The sequence below is a fragment of the Mercenaria mercenaria genome, chromosome 15 (genome assembly GCF_021730395.1).
Source record: "Mercenaria mercenaria strain notata chromosome 15, MADL_Memer_1, whole genome shotgun sequence".
NCBI classification, from domain to species: Eukaryota; Metazoa; Mollusca; class Bivalvia; order Venerida; family Veneridae; genus Mercenaria; species Mercenaria mercenaria.
In genome coordinates this window covers 42,916,603-42,928,383 of record NC_069375.1, presented here as the reverse complement: position 1 = coordinate 42,928,383, position 11,781 = coordinate 42,916,603, and the positions used below count along the sequence as shown (strand labels likewise).

The 11,781-nt window shown below is 32.4% G+C and overlaps 1 protein-coding gene and 1 long non-coding RNA gene across 2 annotated transcripts; both read right to left on the bottom strand.

Moving 5' to 3' along the window:
* Positions 1–3,897: 3,897 nt before the first annotated feature.
* On the bottom strand, positions 3,898–5,299 carry LOC123553199 (uncharacterized). The gene is made up of 3 exons (XR_006686672.2): positions 4,589–5,299; positions 4,356–4,473; positions 3,898–4,017 (listed from the first exon to the last, which is right to left on the bottom strand). It is a non-coding gene; the product is annotated as an uncharacterized LOC123553199 (long non-coding RNA).
* A 3,469-nt stretch (positions 5,300–8,768) lies between these two features.
* On the bottom strand, positions 8,769–9,698 carry LOC123561103 (uncharacterized). Its single transcript, XM_045353324.2, has one exon. It carries the CDS (start codon positions 9,696–9,698, stop codon positions 8,769–8,771), a length of 930 nt encoding a protein of 309 aa, XP_045209259.2.
* Positions 9,699–11,781: the final 2,083 nt, after the last annotated feature.

Sequence of the window (11,781 nt, the reverse complement as noted above, 5' to 3'; positions counted from 1 at the left end):
CGTGAAGTTAAATCGTGAAATCGTGAATTCGTGAATGACAGAGTGATTTTGAATTCATGATGTAAATCGTGAAGTGGAAATCGTAAATTCATGAATTGACATCGTTAACATATGTGAATTCATTGAAGTGGCTTAAATCGTGAATTACGTGAAGTGGAAATCGTAATATCCATGAATTGATGAAATTGTCGGAAGTAATTGAATTCATAAGTTGAATTCGTGAATTGTGAAGTAAATCGTGAAATCGGAATCATGAAGTACCAAACGTGATTCGTGAAGTGGAAATCGTAATTATGAAGTTAAATTCGTTATCTGATTCGAAATGGAACAACTCTGATATCTGAACTAATCTGAATAAAGTCCCAAATCGTGAATTCGTGGAACATGAAGTGAACGTAATCTCACAGAGTGGATTGAAACTGCATTCGTAAGTTAAAATCTGAAAAAGTGAAGTGGAAATCGTGAATTTGGAAGCAGAAATGTGAAATTAAATTCATAATGGAAATCGTGAGAATCGAAAAATCGGAACATATAAAGTGAAATCAAGAATCGTGAATTTATTTTGAATCGTGAATTCGTGAAATCGTGAATTCATAGATTATAACGTAAAATCGGAATTCAAGATGGAAATCGTGAATATTAGCAGAAATCGATAGACAAAATGAAGTTAAATACAGCACACACGAGTATTCATAGTATTGTGTACATTCTTTACTTGGTATAACCTGGTCCATTAAGTTCTGTTTAAGTTAAATGCATCGGGAGTATGGCGTTATGAACAGGGAAAAAAATAAGATGAAAACTATACCATATTCAAAACAAACTGAACAAGGTTTTTATGTGTATCTAACATATACAACGACCTTGTATACGAGCATACCATTTTATGAATATAAAATGCACTCAGTTGGAAATGGAATGTTTTGGAAAGGTACTTTCACTATCTTGTTGTTTAAAGTGGTCCGTGTATTTAACATGATAATCACATATCACAGTTATCTTTTATAGATATTGCATTTATGAGAGGGTGATATGGAAAACGTTTACCGCAAGGTAAATGAATACCGAACGAGAAGTTTCTCAAAGCAATATGACAGGTATAACCAAGACCTTTTACATACCGTTCACCCCTGTATTTATGCGCGTACTTTAACGTTGTGTAGGCTAAATGCCAAATCTAACAGCAGTAACATTTGAAACTTCTTATTTCTAAACAAATCATATAAGTTTGAGCATTATTTTTCTTAGGTAGATCATTTTCTATTCGATAATTAAAGTTTCGATTCAATAATTGGTAGTTTCTAAACTTTGGCAAAGACGGCAAATTATTATTTTAAAAGAAGAAATATCTACAGGGTTCACACATGCATGAACACAAGAAAAAGTAATTTTATACTATAATATACAATATAGGAAAGCACCACGTCAAATTTCAGTTGTTTAATCTAATCGGATGCGAAAGTATCAATATCTTAATAGACATTTGCGAATTAATCCGATACCGACTCCGAGATTGTAATCCGATATTCATATTGTTTTTTGAGGGATAATCTCAAAACATTTATGTGCTATAATTTAAATCAATCAGAAATATCAGCAAAGTGTTGGTCGATTTAATATGAGGTTTTTAACTTGAATCTATTGTTTTTAGTAGTTAGAGCTAACAAAATAATGTCAAGTTGTTTCTTTTTCTGGTAACATGCTCACAAAACTGGGCAGGTAGGTCGGTAATTTTGGTGTTTTTGATAATTTTCAATTGAGTTGAACCTTTCGGAAATTATTTTTGTTTCATAAAATGAATAAAAATAAGAGAGTGTGCCTTTAGAGCATCAGTAAGTTGAATTCTAACATCACTGACACTGTTCAAAGACTGTTAAATATTCTCAAGGGCCATAAAACATTTAGGTTACATTAATTTGTGTAGGTCGGGAAACCAGAAGCACACACTTTTCTAGGCCTCATAATGTTTGGTCGTTATGAAATTTGGTTAACACTATTCTGTTAAGTGTTAAGAAAAAGCCACATGTCTCAGACGCTATGACCTATTATCCGTGAAAACAAAAAGGGCGGACAGTAGACATCTTTCTCCCTAATTCTGGCATCATTCCGTTCGTTATTAAGTGAATTCATTGTTAAGTTTTAAATAAGGGATGCATATTATCCGGATACCTTTGTAGTTCTGTGGGGCAAATAAAAATGTTTCTTTTTTAACTCTTACGGATCTTTACGTCATTATGTATATAAAAATTAATTTTCTAAATAGGTTCCATGAAGAATTTTGCAAAACACGAAAACGTGTTATAGTTACATTCTTATTTCTTTCCCAAAATCTGAACTATAAATCACATCATCCGATGTGTTCTGTGATTATAATGTCCAGTACATCCGTCACAGCCCTTACTTATTGTTATGAGATCTTTTCTTAATCAAAGAGTCAGATTATCAACATAACAGAAGAATTCTGTACATGTTGTAGTTGCTCTTTCAATACATGAAATATTGGGTCATCTATGCAGAGTTGAGATGGCAAACCAAATAAAGAATTATTCTCCTTATTTACTCCCTTTTCAACACTTGGACTACATAAAAGCAATGTTACCTTCAACCTAATTTCATTACGTCCAGACCGCAAGTTACTTGTATAGAATATTCGAATCTTTCAGATTTCCTTATTATATATGGCTGTTCTGCATACATTTTATTGGGTGGCCGTCATATCATTGGCTATGTTAAATATGGTAAATATGGCCTTGAGGGGAAAAATGGTTCCCTTATAATCTATAACCGTAACTGATTTTTTGAGAATCGCCTTTTACAAGAGTGCTAAGCTGATTTAAATATGTTTCCATGAAAACGTTCCTTTTGTGAGTCTAAAGAATGTGACTGCCAGGGCGTGGAGCTGGGTTTCCTCAAACAGCAACAGAGTAAACTTCTGAGATCTTCTTTGACCCATCCCCCACCCTAAAATCGCCGGAGCACAAATAATTTGACTTCTGTTCTGGGTGAAAAATATAAAATATACATTTTCTCTCTCTCTCTCTCTCTCTCCTCTCTCTCCTCTCCCTCTCTCCGCGCACATGTGTTATTTATCTATTGTTCTGTGTGAAAAATATAAATGTGCATTTTATCTCGCTCGCTACGCTCGCATAAGTAATTTATTGCTTGTTCTGGATAAAATATATAAAATATGTATTTTTTCTTACTTGCTACGCTCGCACCAAAAAGTCTGACAAGTTACCGTGAGCTCCTATAACGCTCTTTACCATTTCTACGTTAATAGCCCTTGATAACACTTCCAGAAAAATAATTATGTGAAGTTTCAATTAAACGCCATTAATACCTTCCAAGTTATACTCCGGACAAAAGTGTGACGGAATGACGGACAAAGCGACAACTATATGACTGTCCTCCAGGGAGCACAAAAATATATGGTTAATCAAAAAAAAAACAAAAAAACAGCTCAATGTTAAAATGTTAGTCAACAACTATTTTTATCATTTGAACCACTAAATGTTTTGAGAAAGTCCCTACAGTATACCCGAAGTCAGATTCGGATTCGGCATCGGATTAATTCGCAAATGTCTATTATTCATAATCATTTTTTATTGTTCTAACATAATAGATTTCTTAACTGAATAACCGTAATCCACTCCCATTTCCACTTTATACTGAACGTAAAGAAATTTATTCAATTAACAAGTCATCAGTATCATAATACTAGCGGATCAAATAACAAGTGATAATTTAACGGTTGTTATATTTAAACCTTTTCACAATTGACTATTCAATCGGTGTAGATTACACTGTGTGCGGTAAGGCGGAAACTTGATCTTTACTAAAATAAGTGGTAAAGAAAATGTCAACGAACTTTGTAGATTTAATTATATTTTACTCATTTTTTTTTCACATTTAAAAATCATCTTTCATTTCTCTTATTTGGTGTTTTACTATCTTCAGCTGATTTGATAACCTTAACATATTTTCTTCTATTATATCAATGTTTCTTAACGCCATAGCCTAGAAAACAAAGAAACAAATCTTTTATGAAAGTAATAAAACTGATGTTTAGCTCATGTGTTATTTTAGATAATTCATAAAATATGTGACTTGATATTTTAACGAATGTACTCCTTTTACCGTTTTCAAAATATTCATTCCGGAACCTAGTGGCTAAATAACATATGTGACTTGATGCTACAACTTACAGCCTTTGACATTTATATTCTTTCCAGAAATTAGTGGCTAAATCGCATATGTGACATAATGCAGTTGTATATAGTTTTGACATTTTTGAAAAGCCTTGAAAACTTGTTTACTATACGTTTGTAATAAATAAATGCTGAAGTAACATGTACTCGCTATACGTAAAATCCCTGCATGCCAGAGCACATCCTGCTTCTTTTCTTCTTTCTCTATTTCTTGTTTTCTTTCTCCCTCGTGGTTAGGGGTAAATAACATCCTCCTCACTTTTTGCTGAAAAACAAATGTGAAAAAGTTTAGATAGCGTATCTTTTCATTGAAGTAACGCGTTACTATTGTCTCATTCTGTTCGCTTAATAAAATTGAACAACAAAACAATTTTACTTACAGATGGTTCCCCGAGTGGGGAAGTATCTCAGTTTGCGGCTTTTTCAGTTTTTCTCTCCGAAGAGATGACCTGCGGACAAAAGTTACGATTGGTTTGTAAATATAACATTTATGTCGAAAAAACCGGTATCTATACTTTTATCAAACATCTCTTTATTATTTACACCCAATAAATGTTTAAAATCAATAATATAGATTTGATATATATTTAGAAAAGGAAATAAGGTATTTAACTTCAAGGTTTTTTTTTCTACATAATAAAAGTACTTAAATGATTTCCTTTATCTGAAAAAAAGTAATGCGTACAGTTAGATTAGATTTTATATATAGTTACAATAAACTTAATGAAGGTAATCATTTATTGCAATATAATAGAACGTATCAGTACTATTAGGTTATACAATATATATGTGATTTAATTGTTTATGATTCATTTTAGGACTGGTTGATTTCCATATATAGGGTGCGGTCTACTTGTTTGATCACGTTTCAGTATTGACTCATCTTGGGTTCGGTAACCCTTTGTTCCAGTTTAATAAACTGATACGTCACCTTATGCAATTCAGTGCTAATGCGGTCTATACATTTGAAAACGTTTCAGTATTGACTCATCTGGGGTTCCAGTATAATAAACTGATACGTCACCTTATGCAATACAATACTAACAACGTAATTTTATCCGCTATGATTTATTTTAGGGAGATTAAAATAATCTGCGAGCATTCTTAATTTCATTTTCAGTTCTGATTTGAAAGTGTGAAGACAATGCGGATTTTTATTTCAAAATTAAAAAAAAAATACAAAAAAGGATTATTTACTGTAATAAAACTAGATATAGCGGTAAGTACATTTTACTTTATTATTATTATTATTATTATTATTATTATTATTATTATTATTTGCATCTTTATCATTATCTTATTTTTTTATAATTTTAAGTAACTGAAAAAAGATCTTACCTCCGACATCATGAAAAGTCCAAAGAAAAGTGACGTTTTGAAATCTAAAATAATACTTGAAATCGCTATGACAATGCGTTTAACCATCCCGTATAAATGTTGTCATAACAAAACTTTTAGGACGTTGACCTGAGCAAGTTTATGAAATTATCCAATTATTTCTTAACATATATGAATGATAGAATCTTTCAACAGCAATCTTATACCCAGGCCGGTTTCGCATATGTATGTGGCTTTAAGTAAAATGATTGCAATTTACACATGTATTAAAGAACAGCCATAAGATATTGACTTCCAGCTTGTGCTTCGAAAGAGGTTTGGACATGAATGAAAGTAAACGTCAAAATTCACAAACGTGAAGAATCTAATCGTCAGTATTTATAATTAAGAAGAGATATAACAAGAAGATCTTGGTAGGACAACTTGCATACATTATAGTCATTGTTTATGGAACGAATATTATTATTTCAATCTTTAGAACAGGTTTATTAAAAATTCAGGTCCTATATCCCACATCAAAGAAATTGACTCAGAAGACAGTATTATAGTATCATAATGGAAGTAGGATTTTAACGTATTTAAGTAATACGTTATGAAGGAATAAATACAGAATATAACCCTGCCAGGATAGTAACAGTTTTTCAGCTATATTTTTTACAATGTCTTTATCATAGTTGGTACCAGTTGCGGATATTGAGCAAAAAATATGGACTACAGTGTATTTAAAGCAGTGGAAATATATTCAGAATGAGTGCTGCTGGCTTATGCAGAAGTTTAACTTATCTATACGTTGTTATTTAAAGGATCATTTGTTGGATTTAATTGAAGAGGATATGTGTGAGAATTCAGATCTCTATGTGGCCAGTATTGGGTATTAATGAACGCTTGTGTTATCCGATATTTCGTATCAGTTGCCTTTCGGACTGCTATTTTATGATCAGTTGTAGAAAAAATGGCCACCGGAGGAGATAATTATGTGAAAAGCATTTATTACTTTTGAGTGTGGGGGCGGGGATTATGTAATGTTATGTTTTGGGAAACGATTTGTGCATCTCAATCACTCCATCAATTCACTGGGAGAGTAATTATTAGTATTAAATTACAGATCAGATAAAGAAACTTTTTTAACAATCAACACGGATTGTATTACAATGGAGAACTGTTTCTTTTATATTTGACCAGCACAGAGTAATTGATTTTAAAAGGAGAAATACACAACAATCTAGGTGAATTAAATGTCTTTTATTGTATAAACACTTTGGATATAATTACGTTCTCAAATGTGAATCATTCTTCGATTATGTATTACTTCGTTAAATATTTTGTATTATGTATGTACATAAACAATTATGACTTTAAAAACGCTCGCTACAGTTTTTTATGTTTTTTCTCAATAATAGATTTTGATGAAATGTTTTATATCAAAAGATCGTGTTATGATTATATTAAAAGATAAAATAAAAATACTAGGTCACCAGCTTTGTTTCAATTTAATTTGCCCCTAGATATGGTGCTATTTTAAACATTTTTCAAAATTTCTGTAATCCTAAAATATATCTCAGTAAAGTACAATAATCAGCATAAATTTGATTATCTAAGCATACTTATAATGGAAAACATCTATTTGAAACATGCTCAGAGAAATCAAAAGAACATGATTTTGTTAAGATAGGAATACTTGTTCAGCAGACCCAAGGGCTATTTTTGCATAATTTTGTCAGTTTTAAGTAGGTACTTCTGCTATTTTATCGTGTTTCACATAATATAATGTAATCAATCTCCGCACATACTTTTGGTTATGTCTAACTAATCTAAACAAAAAGAAAATTGACCATTGATATTAGATTTCGCTTATTAATAAATCAAATTACAACGAGGTGGGGTGTGACGGGCATTTATACAACGCAGGTTGGTACGAAACACTCTTTCAGTGTTTGTTTGAGCAAATGACTTAGAAAAAAAAAAATATATATATATATATCCAAAATGTGCTGTTGTTGAACAATACGGATAATATAGCGGGGAAAAAAAATTGAAGGAAATGCCTTTTTTGATATTACATGGTTTAATTCAGTAAAATATATAAGTTAAAAATCTCAACCGGTTTCACCATTAAATAAATTATAAATATGGATCTTCAGGAGAATGTTTATGACGTCGTCGTCAGGCAACGACGTTACCAATAATGACGTCGCTTATGTAAATGAAAAATATTTGTTAAATTGTCGTTAGCATCATTGAAAAAGTATAAAATAATGCATAAATTCCGTCCTTGTAGATTCTGCAAATATTTATACAAGTACACGGTATTAATAATTATTTCGCATTCAGAGACAGTTTAAATAGATTGATGAATTATGTTTCATCTTCCGAAGGGTATAAATTAATTATTATTTTCTTTCGGCTTGTAAAATGGGAATATGTTGAATTTCGGTGTACAGTTTTTTGCACAGTTTGCTGTATGTCTGCTTACTGGAAGTATTGCCGCGTCTGCTTGTCTTAGATGTTGATTATGTAGTGTTACTCTGTTTCTTAGATTGATGATTTCTCCTATATAATCTTCTTTACAACCAGAGCAGCGTATTACATATACCACATTCTTGATTTCGCAGGTTGCTGAAAATTTTATTTTGAAATATTTACCGTTTCTAAATGTATATGTGTTCCCTTCTAGAAGATGAGAACATAATCCACAGTTTCCTCTGCCACATTTCGTAATTCTGTATTCTTGTTTTTCGTCATCAAATTTAGCGCGTGTTAATAATTTCTTAAGATTAGCTGGTTGTCTTTTACTCTTTATTAAATTGTGTTTGTCTATAATTTTTCTCATTTTCTCATCCACTTTTAATATTGGTATATTATTTTTGATGATACTAAAAAACTCTGCATTTTTCGGATTGTGTGTCGATACGAATGGAATTGTTGGAGAGTTATCTTTATCTTTTACTTGTCTTAATTCACTTTTCGAGATCCTTAGAGCCATTTTAATGCCATTTTTAACAAGTGGCAAAGGGTAACTGCGGGCTGAAAGATATCTTCTTAGTTCTGAAAGTCGATAATCACGTTGGTATGTATTTGAAACTATAGCACATATCCTTCTTGCAAGACAAAACGGAATATTTTCTTTTGTGTGTTTCGGGTGACAAGAATTAAATAAGAGGTATTGTTTGCTGTCTGTTGGTTTATAGTAAACATCTGTTTCTAAGTAAGTGCCTGATTTTATTACAAGAACATCCAAGAAGGGTAATTCAGTGTTGCTTTTCTCCATCGTAAATTCAGATTTTCATTGAGACTGTTCAACAGTTTTTCTAGAATTTCTAGGTCTTTAGTAGAACGTGTCCACAAAATGAAGATGTCATCCAAAAAGCGTTTCCAGTGATCTTTGAAATAGTCTTTGAATTCTTCACCAAATGTAGAAGAAACGTCATTATATAATTTGTTTTCAAGATAGCCAATAACTAGTGTAGCATAGACCGGTGCAAATTTTGTCCCCATGGCCGTACCTTTTATTTGCCTATAATATTTTCCGTTAAAGTAGAATGTAGTATTCAGAAGTATTAACTTTGCTGCTTCCATGATGAATTCCTTATCAAAACTTTTAGGTATTTCTTCTGGATATAGATTTAACCAGTATTGTAATGCCTCCAGTCCTAATACATGCGGTATATTAGAATACAGAGATTCAACATCAAAAGACGCTAGAATTGTTCTTGCTGTAATCTTTTCTGGAAGAGAGTTTAGAAAGTCTGTACTATCGCGTAAATAGCTAGGAACATATTTTGTAAGTGGCCTTAGTAAAATATCTAAAACATTACTGAGTCTGTGTGTTTGGCACGCTGGACCAGCAACAATTGGTCTTAATTTCAAGTCTGTAACATTTGTGACTTCAACATATTCTGTTGTGGCTTTTTTACATAACTCACTTATATGTTTGCTTTTATGGACCTTTGGTAGACCATAAAAATTACTTGTCTTTACTTCAAAGTTTTGGAGATAATCTATTTCCTTATCTGTAAGGCAGTATTGAAACTCAACGATCAGTTTGTTGTATTTCATTCTGTCAGATTTTGAAGGCTCACCTTTAAGTTTCTCATAATATGCCAGATCATCTAGTATTGTTACAACCATTTGTTTATAATGTTCTTTGTCCATTATTACAGAAGCACCTCATTTATCAGCCTCCTTTATTATAATGGTGTCATCATGTATTAAATTCTTAAGAGCATTCCTCTCAAGTTTTCATATATTAGATTTAGCATTTTGTTGATTACCGGATCTGGGAAATTTATCAAGACTTTCTACAAATTGATCTAAAGAGACATTTCTTCCTTTTGGGGGGATAAATTTGCTTTTGTTTCTTACAATTGGTTCATCATCATCCTTTTGGCCTTCAAAAAACTCTGCTAAACGTAATTTTCTAGTAAATTCCTGTATGTCTGTTTCTAATTCTTCCGTATTTTGTTTCTCTGGTGTCGGCGTGAACTTTAAACCTTTCTTTAAAAGTTTATATTCAGATTCATTTAACTTTCTTAATGATATATTAATTACCTGAATATCCACAGCCTTTGGTTCCTCATTAACAATTACCCTGTTCTGTCCTGGTAGGCCGGCCTGTGAAAAAAATTACTATTGCGTGTTTCTTCTCGAGGAGTTTAACGACTTTCAAATCTTGTTGAATGATTTGTATATCGACTATTATTCTGTGAATTCTGCCTGTAATTGTTAAAGCCAAGGTAAGGATAATTCCTGGCATTTGATATATAATTATCAAACGGCAGATTACTTAATAAGCGGATTTTAAGGCGTTTCTGAAGCATTTTGATGGCATAGAACGATGAAAGTTTCCGCCCTTTTTATAACAAAACCTATAGTTTACGAATGTACGGTACGGGTACGGTACGGGATTAGAAACAGCTGTGACTCAATGCAGAGTTTGAGCGCTGGTATAAATAACAGACTCCAGTATATGTCGGACTGAAGCAATTTGAACTAAAAGTACTTGAAATGTATATATTTTTTTTAACCATGATGATACTTACCCTAACCTTTAGTCAGTATATTATACATTCTGTACATTAAATGCATGCGAACATACAATAATTTGCGAATGTTTGCCGTACGCGACATTAGATAATCAATTCCGGAATTGATTCTAATTGCGCAGAAGACCGCACCAACTCTGCAGTGAGCTACATAGATTAGAAACACAACCAAATTGGCACGGTGTTGGAGTAAATATCGACCCGTCCGGAAAAAAAACTGTAGCGAGTGCCTTTAATAGTCTCTCGAAGCTCATTTTAGTTCATTCGTTATCATTTTGAATCTTCCCGTTATTCCGTGTCATACACTCCGTCCAACATTTAAATTTCCTCAATTTTTTTGATCTTGCTGAATCATTGTCTTCAATGTTGCTATAAATGCTAGCTTAATAGAAAGGAAGTATAAGTGCAACCTTAAACACTACCCTCCGACAACAGATTTTTCATATTACCCTCAGGCTCCGGACTGCAATAGGTATGAAGTATATATTGTTTTATTTACATTTACCTACCTTCGTGGTCTCCAAACCGCACATGTTTAGCATACATAGCACGAAAGTTTGAATTTAAACATGATGTACATAGTTGGTGCCAATGCATAACGAACGTATACACACAGACCGGGAACTATCCTGTATTAGAAATATGTAACACCAATTTAAATTACACGACATTTCAGGCGTAAGTTTGGAAGCAAATTAAATCACTTAGAATTTTTCGAAATAGCCAAGCATCGATGGAAGCTAACATTAGCCCTCACTACTCTGGTAAATGGCACTAAATACTAGAATACGTTAGTGTTCAATTAATAATAAACAACTCTGTCTCATACAAAGTGTCGGCTTTATTTGCCTTTATCAAGTATAAATGTTCTGAGATGATCACGTCACATTTCGACCATGTCCATTGATAATACGGATATGACGTTGCGTTACCATAGCGTTAAACAAACTTTAACGCGTCAAATGAGCGTTGATTAGTAATAATATAAGTCTTTAGTACAATAATGATGTCCATTTCGTTAGTCCAATGGCTAATGGGTCTTTGCACCATGACACATGGATCACCGAATCTCAGCGTAAGCGTTGACCGGTGACATCAGTCAAGGTAATGTTTTCCTTCGCAGTTTTTTTCATTTTTTAAAGCTTTGTTATTGATAATTGGCGAGCGAGATAAAGTGCACATTTATATTTTCA

Coding starts and splice junctions, on each gene's coding strand:
- LOC123561103 (XM_045353324.2), bottom strand. CDS start 9,698: ATGGACAAAGAACATTATAAACAAATGGTTGTAACAATACTAGATGAT.